This window comes from Bos javanicus, chromosome 25 (assembly GCF_032452875.1).
Source record: "Bos javanicus breed banteng chromosome 25, ARS-OSU_banteng_1.0, whole genome shotgun sequence".
Classification (NCBI taxonomy): Eukaryota; Metazoa; Chordata; class Mammalia; order Artiodactyla; family Bovidae; genus Bos; species Bos javanicus.
Window position 1 is genome coordinate 14,424,888 of NC_083892.1, and position 24,830 is coordinate 14,449,717.

The 24,830-nt window shown below is 48.5% G+C and overlaps 1 protein-coding gene across 4 annotated transcripts in view; it reads left to right on the forward strand.

Moving 5' to 3' along the window:
- Positions 1-24,830, forward strand: part of ABCC1 (ATP binding cassette subfamily C member 1 (ABCC1 blood group)) — a 152,424-nt gene that overhangs the window by 90,293 nt on the left and 37,301 nt on the right. For all 4 annotated transcript variants that reach the window (XM_061401216.1, XM_061401214.1, XM_061401213.1 and 1 more), the window contains exons 13-17: positions 9,286-9,432; positions 11,349-11,436; positions 14,145-14,220; positions 17,009-17,135; positions 23,399-23,575. In XM_061401216.1, the coding sequence (XP_061257200.1) occupies positions 9,286-9,432; positions 11,349-11,436; positions 14,145-14,220; positions 17,009-17,135; positions 23,399-23,575 (615 nt within the window). The remainder of the gene's footprint in view (positions 1-9,285; positions 9,433-11,348; positions 11,437-14,144; positions 14,221-17,008; positions 17,136-23,398; positions 23,576-24,830) is intronic.

Here is a 24,830-nt window from a genome sequence, read left to right on the forward strand (position 1 = left end):
TGCCTTAGTTGAGCCACTTGATGGTGTCAGCTCCTTATCTGTCTGTGGGCTGTGGGCATCTGGTCACACACGGAGGGTTGGCAGTGACTTGTGGACCACACTCTAAGTGGCCATGCCAGACACACTCTAAAAGTCGCTCACTGTTTCATGAATTGTCTTTCTCCACTAGAATGTCAGCTCCAGGAGGGCAAAGATTTTTTTCTGTTCACTTCTGTACCCTAGTGCCAGAACCAGTGCCTAACAGGTGGTCAACGAATACTTCTCATTCATTGAAAAAATAATTCAAATCATATGCAAAGTTATGCAATAAAAAGTAATAAAAGTATATTATCCTTCCATCTATCCCTTTCCTCCAAAATGACAGTTTTGTATATCTTTTTAGGAAAAAAATGTTGATGTGTATAGATATTTTTAAAATATTTATTATATATTCAAAAGGAGTCATACTTACACGGTGTTCTGGACCTTTAGATTTAGTATGTAACTGCTCAGTTCATGCATTCAGATTTGCTTCATCTGTTTGAACGATGCATACTTGTCCGGAGCGTGGGTGTGCCATTGTGGACTTAACCCATCTCCCATGGCTGGCCTTTTAGGCTGCTCCTTGTTCTTTGCTGTTACTTAATGTTCTGATACACTTGCTGTACTGAATGTTCTGATACACACGTCTTGGGTTACTGTAATGGGTCTGTTCCTAGCTGGCCATCCTTGAAAGGTTTAAAGATGAGTGTAAGTTACTATTTTCCCAACCTGGCCGCAAACCAGGAACCATATAGAGAGGGACTGTGGAAGCCCTTTAAGCACAGTGGGCAGTTAAACATGGTTAAGGATGACTTCAGATCATGTCCCCCCACCACGCTTCTTTTTTCTTTCTGTCTTTGTATTATTAACTATGTTATTCTTTTTTAAAAATGTTATGCTAGTAGTGAGTGTTACTTCTTACTTACGTTGGCAAATATGTATTCCTATGGGAACTTCCTATGACCAAAACCACAATTTTCATAAATAAGAAAGAATTTTCTAATAGGCTACCATCTGCTTCATCACAGTAGAGTTGCAGGTGGAATGTTTAAGGAAGCTCCTGCTTTTTTCGATGTTTGTCAAAGTATATTCATTTGGATACTGGATTTTGTTAGGCTCAGCTTGATGTCTCCTAGATTCTTAACACACACACAAGGCAACGTGGCGGATTCAGTGATGCTCCAGCTTGTGCAGGCCTCACACTCACCTGCAGGCCTTGTTAAAGCCATGCTCGCTGGGCCCCACTCAGTTTCAGATCCAGTCTGTCTAGGAAGGCCCTGAGTATTCACATTTCTAACATGTTCCCAGGGGCTGCTGCTGCTGCGGGCCTGGGGTCCACACTTTGTCCTCAGCAGTGGGGCCCATAGACCAGTAGCATTGGCATCGCCAGGTTGCTTATTAGAAATATAGACTCTGAGGCCTCACCCCAGACTAAGCTAAGACAGATCTAAATTTTAGCAATTTCCCTGCCAGGGGATTTGTATACACATTAAAGTTTGAAAAACATGGGCAAAAAGGTGGAGTAAGCACAGTTTTCTGTATAGGATCACCCAGTGCATAATTTAGGCGTCCTTGGCCGTGTGATCTCTGTGGCAACTGCTCATCTCTGCTGGTGTTGTGCAAGAGTGGCTATGGATGGGACTTGACCGGTGGTCCAGAGGTGAAGACTTCTCCTTCCAAAGAGGGGCACAGGTTCAATCCCTGGTCAGAGAACCGAGATCCCACATGCTGTGGGGTATGGCCAAAAATTAAAAAAAAAAAAATAGGTATGGATGAGACAGAATGAATGGGTATGGCTGTGATCCTATAAAAATTACTGTATAGACACTGAAATTTGAATTTTGTATACTTTACTACGTGTCATGAAATGTTTTTTTGGATCATTTAAAAATTGGGGTTTTTTTAGATCATTTGAAAATGTAAAATCCTTCCTGAGTTCGTGGGCTGAGACATAACCAGCTGAGTCTTGGCTTAGAGGAGTGGAATGTTTCTCTGAGAGTCAGGACCCCTGCTGAATTCTCCTGCCAGCTCACGGAGTACCTTCAGCCGGTCATTTTACCTCCCTGCCTCTGGATCTTTGAGCAGGAGAGATGAAGGGGTTGGAGCTTTTCTGGTGGCTCAGTAGTAAAGAATCTGCCTGCAATGCAGGAGACACATGTTGGATCCTTAGCCTAGGAAGATCTCTTAGAGGAGGAAATGGCAACCCACTCCAGTGTTCTTGCCTAGGAATCCCCATGGACAGAGGAGCCTGGCAGGCTACAGTCCATGGGGTCGCAAAGAGTGGGACATGACTGACCATGAGCGTTTGGCTTGACTTGGCTTTGATAAAGGGATTGGGCCCCAGGGCTGTGCATGCAGCCTTGCCCTCTGCAGGCCCCTTGCCTCAGCCGACACCCCTGGACAGTCATGGTGCTCCCTCCCACTGAATTATGCTCAAGCAGTCCTCCAGGCGAATGAACACTGCCAGTGGACTGGAGTTGGCCCAAGCAGCAAGGTCACTTAGCTATTCTGGGACTCTGTGTTCCCTAAGATCCCCTCTGGCTCAAACTCTCCCACATTCCAGGCTGGAAGGGTCTGCTATCTCATTCTTTTCACACTCCAGCCTCCCCAGCCTTCCCCAGGTCCTTAGTGACTCTCTTTTTTTTGTTAAAAGTAAAAAATACAATACTGCATGGTAGTTAACAGGGGTTGTTCTTATTTTCTTCCAACTGTTCAATCCCGCCAGGATCCTCTGTCCATGGCTGGAGTGGGTTGCCATTTCCTTCTTCAGGGGATCTTCCCAACCCAGGGATCGAACCTGCATCTCCTGCATCAAAAGCAGATTCTTTACTGTCTGAGCCACCTGCTGGAGGCTCGACTGTTCAATAGTCTCTATGCATTAAATACAACTGTTAAATAGTCCTTACTGTATATATGATGCATTTTATTTTAAAAACAGAAAGTAATGCATTCGTGTGGTGAAGATAGTTAAAGCTGTTCCAAAGAGTCTGCAGGGGAGCTTCTCAACTCCAGCACTGCTGACATTTGGGGCCGGATAATTCATTGTTTCTTTGTGGGGAGCTGTCCTGTGCACTGTAGGCTGTTGAGCGGCATCCCTGGCCTTTCCCCACTAGATGCCAAGTGGTACCTCTCCCCCCATCTCCCCAATTATGATGATCAAAATATCCCCAGGTGAGAAGCCCGTGTCTGCAGTGAAAGGCACTGCTGTTGCCTCCACAGGCCCCCATCGCCCAGCTTCCTTGTACATACCAGTTTCTTCTGTGTGTTTACGGAAAGAGCCTGCATGTATACCAGCATAACATTGACTAAATACAGTAAATGTACTTAAACTGCTACATCTATTTTATTTACTTTCATACTCATGATAGCAAATCACACAGAAATCCAAGATGTTTGAATTCCTTTTTTTTTCCTTTTTATAAATAGGCAAAGATCTGAAGTCAGAGGGGTCATCTGAGTTGTGTTATGCTTAGGAAGAAAGGATCTTTCCCCATAACCCTTTGCTCTGCACGTCAGATCCTGTGACAAAACCTGGCCATTTCTAGCTAGTCACCCAAACTGCCAACTGTTTAAATAATCATTTCCTGCCCTGGTCTCCCTTAGGAAAGCACAGCAGGAGTTGCTTAAAAAGTATGACTGGCTTTTCTTGACCTTCAATTTGCCATTCAGATTTGGGGTGATGGTGGACTTCCAGAGACAGAGTTAGCTGAGCTGTTTGTCATGAAACGGATGAGCCTGGGAGTCAGTCGGGGACCTTGACCCTGGCTGAGACATCGAAGCCTCTGCCTACATTAGGATAAAATATGTGGCCTCTGGTTCCCTTGGAAGGTATTTGCATGTTCTTTCCACTGGTGGATTCCTGCACTTCAAGGATGATGATGTGTTTACCCACCGGTAGGTATGATGGAAGACAGAGTCCTGAGGAGGTCAGGCAGGAATGGGGATGCCATGTGGCAGGATTGATGGGATTGTTTTTCTGGAATATAGAGCCTGGCATTTATCATGTCCTCATGTCCACCTAATGCACTTTCCTAAAATAGCATCCCCAGGCAGCCGTCAGTATTTAGCATTTGCTATCTTAGAAGGTTTGTGAGCTTCTTGTCATCTCTGTGCCTTGTATGTCCCTGCTTTAGAATAATTACCCTTCTATATGCTGATTACCTGCTGTGCAGTTCTCCACTGACCAGAACATGCATGGCTCTTGTCTTTTATTGCTTGTATCCCTGAAACACAGTGCGTGCTAAATTGCTTTAGTCGTGTCTGACTCTTTGCAGGTAGCCCACCAGGCCCCACTGTCCATGGGATTTTCCAGGCAAGAATACTGGAGTGGGTTGCCATTTCCTTCTCCAGGGGATCTTCCTGACCCAGGGATCAAATCTGCATCTCTTAAGTCTCCTGCATTGCCAGGAGGATTCCTTACCAGTAGCACAACCTGGGAAGCCCCTGAAATGTAGTGGACTCAGCAAATAGTACCCACTCGTTAGGTGTATATAGAATGACTGACTAAATGAATAGACTGAAGATTTGGATAAACTGTATTAGTTAGGAACCGTCTTGCAAGTGGCAGAAACCTAACTTAGATCCACTCAAGTAAAATAAAAAGAAGGGAGATTTTTGAGTCACAAAACTGAAAAGTCTAGGAAGGTGTTGGTTTTAAGCATGACTGGGGTTTCAGGCATGGCTGGATCCAGGTGCTCCAAAGATAATGTTGGGTATAATTCCTTCCCTGTCTCCTACCTTTGCTTTCTCCATGGTGGTTTCTTTGTCAGATGCAGAGTCAACATGCAGTTACAGTTGATCCTGTCATCTCAGTAACCACAATGAGGAGAGAGCTCCCCTTTTCCCATTAGTTCCCACAGCAAAGCTGTGGGGTTGAGTCTCACTGGTTACGGTTGATTGAGCGCTTGTCCCTGATTCACTGGAGTCAGGGAACAGGGATGCTTGGATTGGCCAGGCCTGGATCATGTGACTTCTGTCAGAGATTAGGCTGTAATGTGGACATTTGATCTGTGGCTGAACCTCATGGACTGAAGTTGGGGGAGATTCAGCTCCCCAAAGGAAAACTGACGTGTTGTTACAACCAACAATAGTGGACGCCAACCAGGCAGAAGGAGCAGATGTTCTCGTGAAGACACGGCAGGTTTTTAGGGATTGGGCTGGGGTAGTTGGTTCGGTCATTTGCCCCATTTCTCAGTGTGGAGGGAGGCTCTGTTTTCACTCAGAGTGGTCAGTAGTTCTTCCTTGTTTGTGAAGGATTTTCCAAACCTTTGACCCTCACCATTTGTAAGGCTGTGGCAAACCCCCTCCCCAGCCACCTCCACACACTGGCAGATGCCCCTGCTCCAGAGACCCTGGTTTAGTACCTATTTCCCACTTGACTGTGAGTCTCAGGATCTCCAAGCCTGCCTTACACAGTGCCTGGCACACAGAGGGTGCCCAGTTAGTAGTTGATGGATGAATAAATGCCCTCTACTTCCTGGAGAAGCGGACGCTGCAGATCTGATGGGGGCCACTCAATGCGCTCCCCGTGCTGCCAGCAGTCACCCCATCAGTTGGGCCAGTGGAGCTGGGGTATCCTGGTGGTGAGATGCTTGGTTTCTGTGTTGTTGAAGAGACACCCCTGGGTGTGTGCTTTCTTGCAAATCCATCCACCCACTCACCCATCCATCTACTTACCTATCCCACCCATCCACTCACCCACCCACAAACATTTTCTGGGTATCTGCCACGATCCAGGTGCTGTCCCAGGCACTGATGACAGAGCAGTGAATACTACAGACAAAAACCCTCACCCTCGTGGGGTGTTCGTTCATTCATTCTAACTTGGAGAGATAGACTATGCACATAATGAACGCATAAAGAATATATAGTATGCTAAACTGTCATAAGTGCAATGGGAAAAAAAAAGGTTCTGGTTAGAGCAACTGTGAGGGCTTACAGTTTTTAAACTGGATGATCACAGGACTTCCCTGGTGGTCCGGTGATTAAGACTCCACGCTTCCACTGCATGGGCCATGGGTTCTGTCCGTGGTTGGGGAACTAGGATCCTGCAGTCTGCGGCCAAAAAAAAAAAAAAAGATGATCCAAGACTTCACTGAAAAGGCAATACCCGAGTGTTAAGCTGGTGGCAGTCAGGGGCCTGATCTTGAGAAGGAAGACTGAGTGCAGAGGCGCTGTGGCAGGTCTGTGTCTGCCTCACAGAGGCCGTGGGGCTGGAACAGAGGGAAGAAGCGGGGAGAGTGGTGGGAGAGGAGGGCAGACAAGTTCAGAGCTGTGTCGTTTACCAATCATCAGATTCTGGGGCCTGAGTCAAGACTGTGGCTTCTATAGTGAGTAAAATAGACTGATATTGGAAAGGTGATTTTTAAAAAACTTTATTTTAATGATAAATAATTCACCACATCTGTGTGTGCAGTTCAGTGGTGTTTATTGTATTCACAGGGCTGGGCAACCATCCCCACTGCCTAGTTCCAGAGCACTTCCATCAGCCCAGAAGGAAACCCTGTACTTAGGGGAGTCACTCCCCATCCTCCAGCCCAGGGCATCCTCTCATCTACCTCTGTCTCTGTTGCTGTTCAGTTGCTCAGTCGTGTCCAGCTGTTTGCGATCCCATGGACTGTAGCAGACCAGGCTTCCCTGTCCTTCACCATCTCCTAGAGTTTCCTCAAACTCTGTTCATTGAGTCAGTGATGCCATGCAACCATCTCATCCTCTGTCGTGCCCTTCTCCTCCTGCCTTCAATCTTTCCTGGCATCAGGGTCTTTTCCAATGAGTTGGACCTTCACATCAGATGACCAAAGTATTGGAGCTTCAGCATCAGCATCAGATATTCAGGGTTGATTTTGATTTGCCTAGTCTGGATATTTCGTTTAAATGGAATCATATATAATGTGTGTGGCTTTCATGTCTGTCTCCTTTCATTTAGGATCATGTTTTCAGGGTTCATCCATGGTGCAGTGGGAGTCAGCACTTCAGTCCTTTTTATGGTTGAATACTGTTCCTCTGTGTGGATCTGGTGGGGGGAGTTTTGAGTGAGGAGACTCTCCAGGTAGGAGGCGAGTGTGCCATCAGAACCTGGGGGAGAAGAGCCAACATGTGCAGTCATCCCAGGGATCGGGTTTCTGTGGCCTTTTGAGCACCTAACCTCCCTCTTGGCCACGGATCCTGGAAAATTTCCATGCCTTCCCTCAGGGTCACCTCCCTTGTTAATGTCAGAACCTGCTCTGCTTTCCAGTGCCCTGTTCTTGGTGGTTTGGTTGCCAAGTTGGGTCCGACTCTTGCGAGTCCATGGACTGTAGCCTGCCAGGTTTCTCTGACCATGGAATTCTCCAGGCAAGAATACTGGAGTGGGTTGCCATTTCCTTCTCCAGGGGATCTTCCTGACCTAGGAATCGAACCTAGGTCTCCTGCATTGCAGGCAGATTCTTTACCGACTGGGACCCAGTTTATAGATTCTTTGGAAAAATAGTCCAAGGACTTTGAACTGAGTCCTAAAACAAGAAATAAACAGCCGCCATCTACTGCATTTTACTGTTCCCCAGGCACGGGGTTAAGCACTCTTCACTAGTGCCTGGCTCCTTGCTGCCAAAAGCCCTGTGCGTGCTTATCCTGATTTCCCATTTCATAGATGGAAAAACAGACGCTATCTACTGCCCAGGGTCACACAGCTGGTAAACAAACAGAGCTTATGGGTTTAATGTTTAAGATATACGACCTTCTAATAGGTAGCAAAGAAATGAGGCAGCTGAGACCCTGAAAATACCCTGGACCTCAGCTGCACCAGAATCTTGGCCACACTGGGATCTCCTGATTGCTGGCCATCTGTCCTGAGCTCAAGAATGAGGTCCCAGGCGGTTTATTTCCCCCCAGGGAAAGCCTTTAATGGCTCTTGGAGCCTGGGCTAACGTGGGGGTGGAGACTTGCACCCATCTGCTGGGTCCAAGGTTTTCCAGATTGCCTTGGTAATGTGTGCAGGTGACCTCTGGGGGATGTTGTTAGCCTCCCGGCAACACCTGGTACTGTGCTGGCCCCAGCAGGAGGTGGGGCCTGGGGAGACACTGTTGATCTTTTCCCGCCTAAACAGTGTGTCCCAGCCCTGGATTATTCGGGGTCTTTCCTTTTTCCTGGTGAGGGAGGGCCTGCTGTCTCAGACAGCTGAACCCAAATTCCCGTTGCCTGGGAGTTGAAATCCCAAGCCTCCCCACAGGACTTAAGGCAAGTCTGATTTTGTGAGGAAGGGAGTAGGCTTCAGAGGACCCTTGGCTGTTTGTTTTTTCTTTTTTAAAAAAACCTACGTTCCTTTTCTGGGGGTGCTCTGAGGTGGAAGGAGCTTTCAGCAGTGGCATGAGTCCTCCACGTCCACCCCATTTCACAGATGAGGCAGTGGAGGCTGGTGAGAGGAGGTGACTTGCCTGAGGTCTCAGGGCTCCTGTGTGCTCAGGGTCATTCTAGGCGCTGAGGATACAGCCACATACACAGGTCCCTACCTTTGTGGAGTTTGCCTTTCAGTGCAGAAGACAGACCCTCAATATCTGTGATCTTACAATGTAAGGTAGTGATAGGTGTTACGAAGAAAAATAAACCAGGATGTAAGGATGGTGCTGGAGAAGACTCTTGAGAGTCCCTTGGACAGCAAAGAGATCAAACCAGTCAATCCTAAGGGAAATCAACCCTGAATACTCAGTAGAAGGACTGATGCTGAAGCTCTAGTACTTTGGCCACCTGATGTCAAGAACCAATTCATTGGAAAAGACCCTGGTGCTGGGAAGGATTGAAGGCAGGAGGAGAAGGGGGCAACAGAGGATGCGATCCTTAGGTAGCATCACTGACTCGATGACCGTGAGTTTGAGCGAACTCTGGAAGATAGTGGAGGACAGAGGAGCCTAGTGTGCTGCAGTCCATGGGGCCACAAAGTCAGACACAGCCTGGCAACTAAACAGTAGCAACAAGGATGGAGAGCGGTCGCGGGGCTGTTGTGGGTTGGGCATCCTCCCTGAACAGGGAGGATGGGAAAGTCATTTTGGGCAGAGGGCACTGCACTGACATTGGCTGAGAGGTTTGATCTCGCGTGGTGATGTTGAGGGACCCCTTGAATGCCCGTTCAGTGTCCCGTGGAGAATGGTGGCGGGAATGGCTGGGACTTTGGCTCCTAGCCATTGGTTCATCCAGTTCATTCTCTGGGTGTTAGTGAGTGCCTGCTGTATGCTAGACTTTGGGCATGTGTCGCTGCTCTTGTGACTGCGATGCTGACCTGTCTGCTTGCAGGTGGCCCTGTCCACGTTTGCCGTCTACGTGACCGTCGACGAGAACAACATCCTGGATGCCCAGAAGGCCTTCGTGTCCTTGGCCTTGTTCAACATCCTCCGCTTCCCCCTGAATATCCTCCCCATGGTCATCAGCAGCATTGTGCAGGTACAGGCGAGACCGGGGGGGTTTCAGGGAAGAGGCTCGGGGGAAAGGAGCCCAAAGGGCACGAAAGTCCCCTGGACGCAGCTGCCTGTGTGTGGCTTGTCCCACTGTGCTCAGGGCGGGGGGACGGTGGTCGAGGCCCAGACCTTTGTGCTTTTGTTGGTCCTGCTCTAAAGAAAAAGAGACGTTTTTATTTATTGACATGCATACTCAAGTGTATGTGTGTGTGTGTGCGCGCTCAGTCAGTCCTGTCTGACTCTGCGACCCCAAGGACTGTAGCCCTCCAGGCTCCTCTGTCCATGGGATTCTCCAGGCAAGAATACTGGAGTGGGTTGCCATTTCCTTCTCCAGGGGATCTTCCTGACCCGGGGATCGAGCCTGCGTCTCTTGTGTCTCCTGCATTAGCAGGCGGCTTCTTTACCCCTGCGCCACCTGGGATGCCCCAGGTGTATGGAACAAAAGTTACTGCAGCTAGGCTTTCCTGAGCGCTGCAAGATTCTTTCTGAAACACTGGATCCTCTCTGCTCTAATTGAGTCTGTTCCACCCTGCCCTGTCGTACCGTGTCCTGTTTCTTACACCTCCAGCCACTTCATGTTGATGTATTACAGAAATCAAACCAAATATTGTAATTGAAGCAATTATCTTTCAATTAAAAATAAATAAATTTAAAGAAAAAATGCCACCACTAAATTGGTTTTGCAACCCACTCATGGGCTTGGCTCACCATTTGAGAAACTCCAGCTGGATGCCCTAGAAGCCCCCAGCCCGGGTGGTGATTCTAAAGGAGAAGAAGCCACTCAGTCACACTTACACCCTCTGAAGCTCCTGCACTTTCCTGCCCACGGTGTTTGTCACACTCTTCTCCCTAATTGTGCACACGTTTCCATGAAAACCATATCATTAGCCACATTGACAAATAAGCCTTAAGGTTTCATTGTCCAAGCCCTGGTCAAGGCTTTTAAAAAAATAAGCTAGTAAAACCCCTTCTTATTATGACCGATTTCATGTGTATGCAGAAGTGGTGAGAATAGTATAAGAATGCCGCATGCCCATCACCCAGATCCAGCATTTTGCTGTGATTACTTCATCTCATCCTCTGTCTTCCTCCCTCCCTCCATTCCTTTCTCTCTCTCTCTTCGCTGAAGAATTTTAAAGCAAATCCCAGATCTCTTGGCATTTCACCCATAAATATTTCAGCATGCATTTCTTCTTACATAAGTAACACCATTATCAGACCTAACAAAAGTAACAGTAATCTCTTAAAATAATACTTGCCCCATATTAAAATGTTCTGGATTATCTCTCAGCAATGTCCTTGCTATTGGGCTGTTTAAATCAGAACCTTTGCTTTTTTTTTTTTTTAATTTGTTTTTGTTGAACATATGTTCAGTACACGCAGCATGGTGATTTGATACATGGATTTGTGGCACTGCTGTTACAGTGCTGTTACAGCGTCAGCTATACCTCAGTCACCTGTCATGGTTATCGTTTGTTTTTTTGTGGTGGGAGCCATGCAGCTCGTCTCTTAGCAGCTGTGAAGTTTATCATACAGTATCCTTGGCCACAGCACTGTGCAGTGCATTCAGCCTCCAGGACACCTTTATCTCCGAGTTTCAAGTTTGTCTTAAGACCATTGCCTTCAGTTGTTTCTCAAGTCTCTTGTCTGGCCAGGACGGTCCCCCACCCTCCTCTGTAATGCCACCTGTGGGCTTTTTAAAGGAAGACAAACAAGAACCCAGACCCATTTAATTTTTTTCTTCTGAGGTGTCCGCTCGGGGTAGGAAATGCAGAAACTTCAGAAATAAGGGAGGATGTGGGCCCTTCCGCACCCAGGGGAAACCACTGTGAGTTAGCCTTGGTCTGTTTTTGCAAAAACGTGTTTAAAAATAACCGCAGCTTGTTGTTGCTCTCCGTGCAGGCGAGCGTCTCCCTGAAGCGCCTGAGGGTCTTCCTGTCCCACGAGGACCTGGACCCTGACAGCATCCAGCGCCGGCCCATCAAAGACGGTGCGTCCCCGGGAGCGTGGACGACCTAGGCCTTCCCAGGAGGGTGAACGTGCACCTCTCGTATCTCGCCTTCTTGTGAGAGGCCCACCCCTCCCCAGGGCCAGATTCCAGGGCCCCAGCTTCCATTCCATTCTGGGCAAATGAGCAAACTAAGGAAGGGTCGCGAAACGCCACCCCTGTAGCTGTGCCGCCTCAGGCAGGTCACTTTACTGGTCTGAGCCTCACTTTCCCCATCTGGGCAATGGAAAGGACCGTGCCTTTCTTTTTTTTGGTAGATTTGTTATTCTGTAGCTTATTAATTTATCCTTTCCCAGTGGACCCCTGAGCAGGGATCTCCAGGTACTCAATAAGAAATATTCATAGAACTAGTGGTAGTGACCGCTTCTGTTGTAACGACACGCCCGCTAGGTGTGTCCTCTCCTAAGGACGTCACCATACTCGCCCGTCCATGGCTCACCGCAGCTCACGGAGGGGCACTGTGGAAACCCCCCATCAGCAGATGAGGACGCTTGCCTGGGTAACTCGCACAGCAGTAAGAAGTAGTCAGGATTCACATCCGCAGCCCGTCAGCAGAATCTGTGTTCTCACCGATGGTTCCGAGTCTCTGCACTGAGATTTACCGAGCAGCCGCTACGTGTCAGTCGTTCTAAGGACTGTCTGTGTTGCCTCCTTTTTCTCCTCATGACAGCTCTGTAAGGTCGATCCCATTAACAATCCCAGTTTACAGATGAGGAAAGTGAGGCACAGAGAAGTTAAGTAACTTGCCTGTGCTTCACCAGCTAGGAAATGGCCACACGGAATTTGAACCCACAGAGTCTGGCTCCCAAGCCCAGTAGATGTGGTCAGAGGAATGAATGTGTGTATGCATGTGAGCAGTCCATCGCGTGTACGCACGTAAGCAGTGTAGCATGTGTGTACATGTGAGCGGTGCAGCAGGCATTCAGATGTCCTCAGTGGCGTGTGGAACACCCAGCACAGCACTTGCCAAACAAAGATCATGGTAGTCGATCCCCCCCCAGTGTATGTGAGAGGCGGTCGGCATGGGGGGCCGCGTTCCTCAGCCTCAGCACCACCAACATTCGGGTCAGGGTCACTTTGCTGTGGGGATGTCCCATGCGTTGTACTGAGTTGGCCAGAAAGTTCATTTGAGTTTTCTGCATAACGTTACGAAAAACCCAAACAGACTTTTTGACCAGTGCTCTAGGCTGCTTGAGCAGCACCCCTAGGTGCCAGTAACACCCATCCCAGGTTTGACAACTGAAAATGTCTCCAGACATTGTGTCCCTGGGGGATCAAAGTCACCCCTAGTTGAGAACCACCACTTCCTGGAACCTCCCTCCCGATTTCCCTGGCCTGTGGTTGTCCAGTTTCTGTTGTGTTGAGGATCGAGTTATTCCCCGCCCCCAACACACACACACATGTGTACACAGACATGTACACACACAAGTTGCAGAATGATGCCGTCTACTCCAGGGTTTGGGGTCAACCAAGGAGGTTTCAAGCTCCCCAAATCAGCTCACAGCAAGAGTCATGTTGGAAAACCCCTGGGCCTGGGTCCAGGCCTCAGTTGAGGTCTCAGCCCCTATTCTCTGCCCTGAAGGCAGCCCCTCTTAGACGCTCAGCTTCTGAGATGTTTATCCACACTCTCCGGGTGCCAGATGGGGGCCCCTAGGCAGCTCCCGGCCAAGTCTTGTAGCCTCTAGCTTGACCAACTCTAGTGGCTTTTCTTAAATTCCTTAAATAGCACCTTCAAGCTTCCTCCTTGTTTTCTGTTTCAGGGGACAGATGGGGGCCAGGCAGGTTAAGTTCGGTTAACCAGTAACTTCCTCTCCTCACAGATTTTGCTGCTTTGGTGGGTGGGGCAATTTATTTATGCCTTTGACAACCTAGAAGCACCTCCCCATCTTCTCTTTAGATGGTTTCAAGTTGGCTCATCATTTCAGTCAGAAGTTGTTTAAGTGAAGGGCATGGAGTAAAAAGAGAATAAAAGGAGGGAATGTTGATGGAGGCAGAGGGGCTAGAAACACGTAGGTCCGCCTTGCACAGACTTTGTCTGGCTTGCCTTCCCCTCCCCCACCAGGATTCCCCATTTCCTGTTGCATCCCCGAGTTTGCACAGTTTACAGAGGTGGGTGTTGAGGGAAAGACCGACCTGCCCTGACCTGAGCGGGGTGGCTGGAGGAAGGGAGAGAGGGAATGCAGGGAAGTGAGTTAGGCTGCCCTGGAATCCGGGAGTTTCAGGGTGAAGGACCCTACTTCGAACATTAAAGGAGGGGCCCTGGAGGTGTAATGAGGGCCGTGGGCCAGCCTGAGCTGATCAATCACAGGCGACTGCATGAGGGCGCTGCTGGGGCCCTGTGACCTTAGCTTCTGCTCACCCCGCCCCTCCCCCAGAGCTGCCGGAAGCTCCCAGGGATGAGTGCGGGAGGCCCCGGGTGTCCCTGGCCCTCCCAGATTGTGCGGCCGCCTATCTTTCAAAGGCAGAGCCCTCTCGTGGTTTCGGCTCTCTGGGTGGAGGCCGTCTCCAGACCTGCTGGTTGAAGTTCTTCAGAAACAGTGACTGATGTGACCAGATAATGCCTAGCATGGATGTCCAGCCTCTGGAGTTGAACAACCTGATAAGGAAAAACAAAAAGTAAGAGCGTGCTGCTCAAGCGCAGGCCACGGCTGCACCTGCGCCTGACGTGTTATATCTCTGGTGCCTTCCAGCTGGAGCCACGAACAGCATCACCGTGAAGAACGCCACGTTCACGTGGGCCAGGAATGACCCCCCCACGCTGCATGGGTAAGTGGGACGTGGAGAGAGCCACGGGGCTCTGGGCAAACGCAGGTCCGAATTCCAGCCGAACTCCAGCTCTGTAACCATGAATGGGTCACTGCCTTTCTGAGCATCAGTTCGGCTCATCCGGCTGGTCCCGTCGCACCTGCTTGGGCTTTGGGGAGGAGCAGATGACCGTGGGCCTGGCTCAGAGGGTTCCCTCAGACTACAAGTGACTCGAACCTTGCCCAGATAGGCTTAGGCAACAAGCCTTCTGGTTCACATAACTGCCAAGGTTCACGTTCAGGTTTGGTGTGATCCAGGGACTCAGACAGTGCCTCTCCTTCGTGTCCTTGTTCCTCAGCTATCTGTGCTGCTTCCTTCTCAGACGTCCTCTTCCCTCAAGATCTAAGTGGCCCCCATCGACTCCAGGTGTCCCTCGTATGTCATCAGGAGACCCAGCCTCTTATTGACCCAGGTTGGGTCACGTGCTTCTCCCTGAGCCAATCGCTGTGCCAGAAGAGACAGAGCACACTGATTGGCTGGTGGGTCAGAAGTTGTGATGGTGGCAGGAAGGCTTGGGTCTGCTGAAAACTTGTCCGCTCACGTGTGGTATCAGTCTGGGTTGTTATCCATCCTCTCCCCCAGCTGCCTGGTTCACCCTTTCCCACCATTTCCATGTCTGGGACACTGCCCACCTCAGTCCTTATTTTTATAAGTCACAGCATCCTGGGAATTGACCTGCTTCCCTGGCTACTTGCAAATGCCTCTGAGTTCTTTCCAACTGCAGGCCTTGCTCCGGGGATCTCAGACTTCCTTAAGGAGTCCCCCATCACAGGGCCAGAGGGGACATTTTTAGGGGCCAGATTTATACCCACCCATGCCCCCAAACAGAGAAGGCAATGGCACCCCACTCCAGTACTCTAGCCTGGAAAATCCCATGGACGGAGGATTCTGGCAGGCTGCAGTCCAGGGGATTGCTAAGAGTCGGACACGACTGAGTGACTTCACTTTCACTTTTCACTTTAATGCATTGGAGAAGGAAATGGCAACCCGCTCCAGTGTTCTTGCCTGGAGAATCCCAGGGATGGGGGAGCCTGGTGGGCTGCTGTCTATGGGGTCGCACAGAGTCAGACATGACTAAAGTGACTTAGCAGCAGCAGCATGCCCCCAAATAATTGCCCCCTTACTGAGTAGCCAAATTACTGCTGTATTTTATTTGAGTATGTGGGGAGGGGCAGATCAGACTTTCTGGAGAAACGAGTCTGTGTAACACTACCCTGGATGGGACTGCATGTTTAGGAAGTTCTTCCTTATGTTTAACTTAACTCATGTCAGCTTCAACTTTAGCTTTTCTCTTGTCCTGCTTCATAAGTGAGTAGTCTGTCTATGCCTCTGTCCCTCTGTCTGTCCTTCTAGCCTCAAAGACCTTCTTGTTCCCATCACCCTCCCTTGACCAACCCATTGAATATCCACCCGTCAACCCCCACCGACCCCAGGTTTCTCCATCCAAACCTGTGCAATGTTCCCGTCTTGCCTGGGTGATCACAGGAGCTGCCTCCCTAGGCTGACTGTTCTGTTCTGGCCTCTTCATCCATTCCCCTCCCAGCATAGAACAAAAGAACAATCAGTGTGACCACGTAGCAGGTACGGAAGAATTGAACAATGGGAGCAAAAGCCATCAGCCTTTCCACCAATATGTTGAAATCATAATAGCAGAGCTTGGAAAGTGCAGCTGATGTATAGGTGAACCCAAGGAGGCCCTGGACATGCCCACCCTTCCCCAGTGGGTGGGATTCCCCATCTCCACTTTGCTGTCTGCTCTGGAGGGCTGGGCGTGGTCCTATGTCGTGTGACGCCCATCTTGTCAGCAGAGTATTGAGCCTGTTGTGTTGGGTTGGCCAAAATGTGTGTTCGGAGTTTTCCGTAGCAGTTTATGGAAAACCCCGAACAAACATTTTGGCCAACCCAATACGATTACTGTTATATCCGCCAAAGGGCCATGTCAGTAGAGACATGTTTCTGAAACTCTGATTCAGTTGTGTTAGGCCCTCATGTCTGGCTTCCAGCTGGGATGTGTGTCCTCTGGGGCCCTCTCGGGTCTGGACACCACCCACCCACCTCTTCAGGACTGACCTCCCACTCCCTGCCTCATCTTGTGTCATTGACCTGTCTACCTGTGGTCATGCCTGTGATTTCACACCCATAGGCCTTTCCTCACACTGTCCCCAGGTGTCTGGGTTGTGCTCACCCTTCCTCTAGGCTTGGTTTTGGCGTGGCCTCTTTGTTGAGCGTCCCTATTGGTTCAGTAGTAAAGAATCCACCTGCAATGCAAGAGGTGCAGGAGATGTGTGCTCGATCCCTGAGTCGGGAAGATCCCCTGGAGGTGGGCATGGCAGCTCACTCCAGTATTCTTACCTGGAGAATCCCATGATCAGAGGAGCCTGGTGGGCTACAGTCTGTGGGGTCGCAAAGGGTTGGACATGACTGAGTGACTGAGCACACACGCACCCTTCCTTGAGCACCTGCATCATGCCCCCAGGTGAAGTGGATCCCCCTCCACTCAAGCCCCCTTCTCCTGTCTCGGTCGCTCCTGCAGGGGTCTTTCCTAAGATGCAGCTGTGTCCAGCCTGGCACAGAAGCCTCTGCGGCAGTTCCCTGAACTAATAAGTTCGTTGTAAGAACAGCAGGAGTGATGTCCAGGCCTCAAAGACTCCAGACAACCCTGCCTTCCCTCTCTCCCCACTCGGGGCCCGTCCAGCGTCGGGAAGCCAGGCTCCCCCATCTGAGCCCAGGGTGTGTCATGTCGTTTCAGCATCACCTTCTCTGTTCCGGAAGGTTCCCTGGTGGCCGTGGTGGGCCAGGTGGGCTGTGGGAAATCGTCTCTACTCTCAGCGCTCTTGGCCGAGATGGACAAGGTGGAGGGACACGTGACTGTCAAGGTAGGAGGCCTGGGTGGGGGCCAGGTAACTCACTGCCAAGGGGTAGGCCAAAGGGCTATGCGGCGTTTCCTTTTATGAGCTTGTTAAGCAGGTGGGAACTCCTTTTGTTCTCTTCTTCTCTCCCCTCCTGGAAGGCAAGATTGTGGTGTCATTTAGTTCCTGCTGTGTCTCAGCACCTAGAATAGTACCCAGGATGTAGTAGGCACTGGATAAATATTTAGTAAACACATGAATGCCCACTGGTCCACCCTCTGCCCTCAACTCCCTCCCCATCGCCGGCCTGCAGTATGCATCCCGGGGCCTCCTTAAGCATGGCTTTTTCAGGCTTGTTCTTTCTCTTTGTGGTTCTCTTTGTATCTCTTTTGGCAAATGTAACAACACTTAAAATTTTTTATTGATGTCATTGGAATATTTCCTTGGAGAATTCTTTTTAAGGGACTTATTTAAATTCTCAGTGTTTGTTGGATTCTTAATATGGGGCTAAAGGGAGACTGTTTTTACTGCTTTTAAAAACAAAGTGTTTTGAACTGAGTTGCAGTATGTCTTGGGAGAGAGTTTAAGAGGCTGCCTTAGTGAACAGATGTGTCGCATCAGAATCAGGAGCCTTGTTTGGCGTTTAGCTCTGTCCCCCGCCCCCAAAACCCTTCCCTGGGGTTGGGGATATTTTCTTCCAGAGTTTTGTTGACACCAGCATTTCCTGGAGCATGGTCTGCAGCAAATTCATCTTACTATTTAGGGAATAAAGAGTCCTGGGCTCAAACAAGCTTGGGAAATAGTACAAATTCTGATTCCTTCCCTGTTGGACACTTAAAGGCTCTGATAAGTCCTACAGGGAGGGAAAAAAAAAAAAAACAACCTATTTAATTTTGGTTAATCCCGCATGTCCCAGACACATTTGCCTGCACCTCTTTGTTGTCTAGACAGCAACTCCTTATGTCTTAAGATTACTTTCTCCTGGAGTCTACTTGGGGGATGCTGGTTTGTGCCATAGTTTTCATTTCAGAGCAAAATCCTTTCTTTGCTGATGATCATATGCCCATTGAGCCTTGTGTGCCTTAGAGAAAGTATATGATAGTTGGGTCCAGACTAACGAGGGTTTTCCAGGAGGCACTGCCAGTGCAGGAGACACAGGAGACAGAGGTTCAATCTCTGGGTCAGGAAGATCCCTTGGACCTATTGTTTTAAGAAATGATCTGTCATTACTTTCAAATACATGCTATAAAGTAAGGTTCATAAGCAGCATGAGCTAGGTTAATTGGAAGAAGACTCGGGATCATGGTGGGATCCACCCTGCCTTCTGTTTGATTAACCCTGGGTTTCCACAGTCACAGCCCTATTGACGTTTCATGCCAGATAATTCTCTGCTGTGGAGGCTGTCCTGTGCACTGTGGGGTGTTGAGCAGCATCCCTGACCTCTGCCCACGAGATGCCAGAAGCAGCCACAAGTCATAACAACCAAAAGTGTCTCTCAACATTGTCATTTGTGTCCCCTGGGGGGCAAAATTACCCCCAGTTGAGAACCACTGATGATGGACCAAAAAGTGAGGGTGCTGGAATATTTGGTTTGATGAGGTTGTAGATTTATTCATGACTGGTTATTTTGCCTTGGTAAGGGAAGGGCTTCCCTGGTGGCTCAGATGGTAAAGAATCTACCTACAATGTGTGTAGACCCCAGGTTCGATCTCTGGGTCAGGAAGATCCCCCGGAGAAGGGAATGGCAACCCTCTCCAATATTCTTGCCTGGAAAATTCCATGGACAGAGGAGCCTGGCAGGCTACAGTCCATAGGGTCATACAGAGTCGAAAATAACTGAGCAACTAACTACAAAAACAAGGAAAGTGCGGGAAATGTGTTTAAAATGTTTATTTTGTCTCAGCAGTTTAGTTGGTAGGGCTCATGCATACTGTGGGAATTACCTGTGGGTTCTGCAGTGAGGCTTTGTGACAGTCTGGCCACTTTAAGTTAGGATATTGGAGTCAGCAGTTTGGTTATTTATCTGAGAATGGAGATGAAGAGCTGGGCTCCCTGGGTTTCATTTCCAACCTCATCCTCCTAGCCTCCCTTTATTTAACAGTCTTTGAGAGCTCCCCTTTGCCCTTTTAGTGAAGCTCATACTCTTCACCCCGGAGAAGGGAATGGCAACCCACTCCAGGATTCTTGCCTGAAGAATTCCATGGGCAGAGAAGCCTTGTGGGCTGCAGTCCGTGGGGTCGCAAAGAGTCAGACATGACTGAGCTACTGAACTGATCTGAACTGAACTGAGCAACTAACACACACATACACACACTTGTCACTAGGACCACCAGCCTTGTGTGAGTCCCGTCCCACCCCCCGGCTCCTTCCTGCCTGTCTTCCTTTCACATCATGGTCCCATCACACTGGCCTTCCTGTTGCTCAGACTTGCCAAGTTCCTCTTGATTTTGGACACACATAGCAATCAGCGGCAGCTTGCAGCAAGTAGCAGTGAGCAGTAGCTGGCAGCCAGGTCTTAGTTTCCTGAACTGGGGAGTCCTAACCCCTGGACCACAGGAGCCAGCAGTGAGGGCCTGAGTCCCTAGCCCTAGCCCTTGCCCACTTGGTCAAGAACAAATTCAGGAGAGGAGGCAGAAGGTACGAGTAAAGTAAAAAGTTTGTTGAAAAGAAAAGTGCCTGCAAAAAGGTGCGTGGGCAAACTCAGAGAGTTGTGCTTTTCAGAAGTTTAAATCCTTGATAAGGGGGCCGTTTTCCAGGTCTTTGTCTTCCCCTGAGGTGTGCATTAAGAAGAGGTGGCAGGAATACACAGAAGAACTGTACAAAAAAGATCTTCACGACCCAGATAATCACGATGGTGTGATCACTCACCTAGAGCCAGACATCCTGGAATGTGACGTCAACTGGGCCTTAGGAAGCATCACTACGAACAAAGCTAGTGGAGGTGATGGAATTCCAGTTGAGCTATTTCAAATCCTGAAAGACGATGCTGTGGAGGTGCTGCACTCCATATGCCAGCAGATTTGGAAAACTCAGCAGTGGCCACAGGACTGGAAAAGGTCCGTTTTCATTCCAATCCCAAAGAAAGGCAATGCCAAAGAATGCCCAAACTACCGCACAATTGCACTCATCTCACACGCTAGTAAAGTAATGCTCAAAATTCTCCAAGCCAGGCTTCAGCAATATGTGAACCGTGAACTTCCAGATGTTCAAGCTGGTTTTAGAAAAGGCAGAGGAACCAGAGATCAAATTGCCAACATCTGCTGGATCATGGAAAAAGCAAGAGAGTTCCAGAAAAGCATCTATTTCTGCTTTATTGACTACACCAAAGCCTTTGACTGTGTGGATCACAATAAACTGTGGAAAATTCTGAAAGAGATGGGAATATCAGACCACCTGACCTGCCTCTTGAGAAACCTGTATGCAGGTCAGGAAGCAACAGTTAGAACTGGACATGGAACAACAGACTGGTTCCAAATAGGAAAAGGAGTACGTCAAGGCTGTGTATTGTCACCCTGCTTACTTAACTTATATGCAGAATACATCATGAGAAACGCTGGGCTGGATGAAGCACAAGCTGGAATCAAGATTGCTGGGAGAAATATCAATAACCTCAGGTACTCTTGCCTGGAAAATCCCATGGACGGAGGAGCCTGGTGGGCTGCAGTCCATGGGGTCGCTAGGAGTCGGGCACGACTGAGCGACTTCACTTTCACTTTTCACTTTCATGCACTGGAGAAGGAAATGGCAACCCACTCCAGTGTTCTTGCCTGGAGAATCCCAGGGATGGGGGAGCCTGGTGGGCTGCCGTCTCTGGGGTCGCACAGAGTCAGACATGACTGAAGCGACTTAGCAGCAGCAGCAGATATGCAGATGACACCACCCTTATGGCAGAAAGTGAAGAGGAACTCAAAAGCCTCTTGATGAAAGTGAAAGTGGAGAGTGAAAAAGCTGGCTTAAAGCTCAACATTCAGAAAACGAAGATCATGGCATCTGGTCCTATCACTTCATGGGAAATAGATGGGGAAACAGTGGAAACAGTGTCAGACTTTATTTTTTGGGTTCCAAAATCACTGCAGATGGTGACTGCAGCCATGAAATTAAAAGACGCTTACTCCTTGGAAGGAAAGTTATGACCAACCTAGATAGCACATTCAAAAGCAGAGACATTACTTTGCCAACAAAGGTCCATCTAGTCAAGGCTATGGTTTTTCCAGTGTTCATGTATGGATGTGAGAGTTGGACTGTGAAGAAAGCTGAGCGCTGAAGAATTGATGCTTTTAAAGTGTGGTGTTGGATAAGACTCTAGAAGAGTCCCTTGGACTGCAAGGAGATCCAACCAGTCCATTCTGAAGGAGATCAGCCCTGGGATTTCTTTGGAAGGAATGATGCTAAAGCTGAAACTCCAGTACTTTGGCCACCTCGTGCGAAGAGTTGACTCATTGGAAAAGACTCTGATGCTGGGAAGGATTGGGGGCAGGAGGAGAAGGGGACGACAGAGGATGAGATGGCTGGATGGCATCACTGACTCAATGGACGTGAGTCTGAGTGAACTCCAGGAGTTGGTGATGGACAGGGAGGCCTGGCGTGCTGCGATTCATGGGGTCATAAAGAGTCGGACACAACTGAGTGACTGAACTGAACTGAACTGAACCTTAGCCAAGATAGATCTCAAAGTGAAGGCTTCTGGAGGAGTAAGACTTATTATGGTCTGGCATTATTCTCTGACTTTTGACCCTAAGGAACCTTCCCATGCATGTGTAGTGTCTCCTTTGTTCCAGAAAAAGGAGGGGAGTGGAGATCCCTTAATCCTTTACCCAAACAGGATTTTGCCTTTCTTTGTCCTGGCCAAGACTATTAAGGATATTTACAAGACAAAGACCTACTATTTACCCTGTTTCTGTTGTTCCATTTTGGTGGGCAAATAGGCTGACTGTAAATGCCTTAACTGGAGCCCACCGCTCTCTTGTCTCAGGAAATGCAAAGTGGAGACTAGTTTTAAGTATCCAACCTGAAGCCCACTTCTTCTTCCCCCATGATATGCAGGCAGAGGCCACGTGTAAATGTCTAACCTGTAGCCTGTCTGTCCCCTTCCTCCCTCTCACGAAGTTCCTCAGACTGAAATGCTCTTTCCTCTTCTCTTTATCAGACCAACTTATTTTCACCTATCAGTCCTTGTTAAAAATATTTTTTTCAGTTACTGAAATACATGAAACAAATGCCCTCCTCGTAGTCTTTGTTCTTATGCCATTCTGACACCTTGTATTATGTGGAAATGTACAGCAACTTTAGAAATGGACAGTTTTTATACAAGATGTCTTTGCTTAAATTTCATCAAGGAAATCTCAAGGGCTCTTTTAATGTTGTCTCAAACTAAGTCTCCCTTTAAAAAAAATTTTTTTTTTAATTGAACTATAGTTGATTTACAATGTTGTGTTAGTTTCTGGTGTGCAGTGAAGTCATTCAGGTAAATGTGTATATATATTCTTTTTCAGATTCTTTTCCAGTATAGGTTAAGTCTTCCTTTTAAAGGACTTTTTTGAAAGTCTCATATTTTTCTCTCTTAGCCTGTACCACAACAATAATCAAATAATTTTTTTTTTTTTTTTAAATTCAGGTACTTCCCATTCTTGGGAACCAGGAGGTTTTGGTTGTTGTTTATTTTAAAATTTATTTTATTTTATTTTAAATATTTTAAAAAATTTCTTAAGTTGAAATACAGATGATGTGGGGGCTTCCAGGTGGTGCTAGTGGTAAAGAACCCACCTGCCAATGCGGGAGACTTTAAGAGACAAGGGTTTGATCCCTGGGTTGGGAAGATCCCCTGGAGGAGGGCATGGCAACCCACTCCAGTATTCTTGCCTGGAGAACCCCATGGACAGAGGAGCCTGGTGAGCTACAGTCCATATGGTTGCAGAGTGTCAGACATGACTGAGGCGACTTAGCACACAGATGGTGTGCAGTATTTTATCAGATATAGGTGTGCAGTTTAGGGGGGCTAGGCATTTCGTTTGCTGCTATTCCGTTAATAGTTATTAAATACGTAACTGTAATCTCATTAACAAGGATTTCAGCTCTCAAACTCTCAATATTGGAGCCAGTGACTGACCTAGAATGGACTCGGACCCCAGCCCTGGTGTCTGTGGTCCTTGGGGCCTTGGTTTCCCTCTTGTTGAAACCATAGATGTGACGAAGGTATCGTGTGAAGTAAGGCCTTCCTGGCAGGGAGTAGGCCGCCGCTATTTTGTTAACCAAGTCTGTCTGTCCTGCCACCTTCTTTGTTTGCCACCTAGGGCTCAGTGGCCTACGTCCCACAGCAGGCCTGGATTCAGAACATTTCTCTCCGAGAAAACATCCTTTTTGGACGCCAGCTACAGGAACGGTATTATAAGGCTGTGGTAGAAGCCTGTGCCCTCCTCCCAGACCTGGAAATCCTGCCCAGTGGGGACCGGACAGAGATTGGTGAGAAGGTCAGTAGACTTGAGCGTGGCCCCTGTATCAGTCAGCTATTGCTGTGCAACAAACAAGCACAAAAATCTCAGTGGCTTATGATGTTAAACACTTTGCTGCTTATGGGTGGGTCAACTGTGACTGGGTGACCCAGGCTAGGCTCTGCTGGGTGGCTCTGCTCCACATTGCAGGCCAGCTAAGCCCAGTTCCAGGCTGTGGGTTGGCTCAGGTCTCCCCAGTGGCTTCTTACTAGGGCCTGGGTGAAGGGACAGCAGCTCCCCAGGGGGAAGCTTTTTCAATGGCAGCAGCAGAAGCCCAAGAGAACAACAACAACAACAAAATGTGATGTCTTTTAAAGCACACCATCCTTTCTACCCATAAAGCAAGTCACTTGGTTGAACCCAAAGAACCAGAAAGTGCATGTTACCTTTGTGGTCATGTGACTGAAAAGTCCCAAGACCATTGGCACTATACAGGGCACAGGGGTGTCAGTGATTCCAGTGTCCACAGCCCTTTTCAAAACATTATCATTATGTTAATGATAAACATAATAATGCAAGAGCTCACACTTATGGAGTAATCGCTACGTGCCAGGCACAGTGCTAAACACTTTATACATATCTTGTCCTTACAGCAAGCCCAGGAGATGGGACTTACTGTTAACCCTGTGTAATGGTGGAGGAAAAGGAGGCACGGAAAGGCCAAGTGACTTCCGGAGCCCCTTCCCATCTCAGGGCCTTTGCACATGCTTTCCCCTCTGCCTGGCTGGCTTGCTCAGTTGCCACCTGGTGGTTAAGTGGTGTGCAAATGGTCTGGAGCCGACTAAAGAGCTTTCTCGTCCTTGTTTTTAGTTATTAATACAAGCCAGTGGCTCAACCAACTTTCCTACTTCGTGAGCTATTTCTTTTATTTGAGTGAAATCTGCAGTTCCTTGGAAAGAAAAACAAAATTATTAGAGCTTTTGGGGTTTTCAAGTGGCAAAGAATCCTGAGTGAGAACTGAATTTACAGGCATTGTGTGGAATCCAAGGGCTGGAATGTGGCGGGGCTCAGGAAGGGACTGATTCCTCCTCTGAATTTCATCTCTGCTTTTCTGCGGAGCTTTGTTGTTTTCCAAAATGTATATATCTGCCACTTGGAGATTGCTCACTCTCCCTGTTTAGGCCCTAGTAACCAATGTGGGGGCTTCCCAGGTGGCACTAGTGGAGATGTAAGACACGCTGGTTCCATCCCTGGGTTGGGAAGACCCCCTAGAGGAGGTCATGGCAGCCCACTC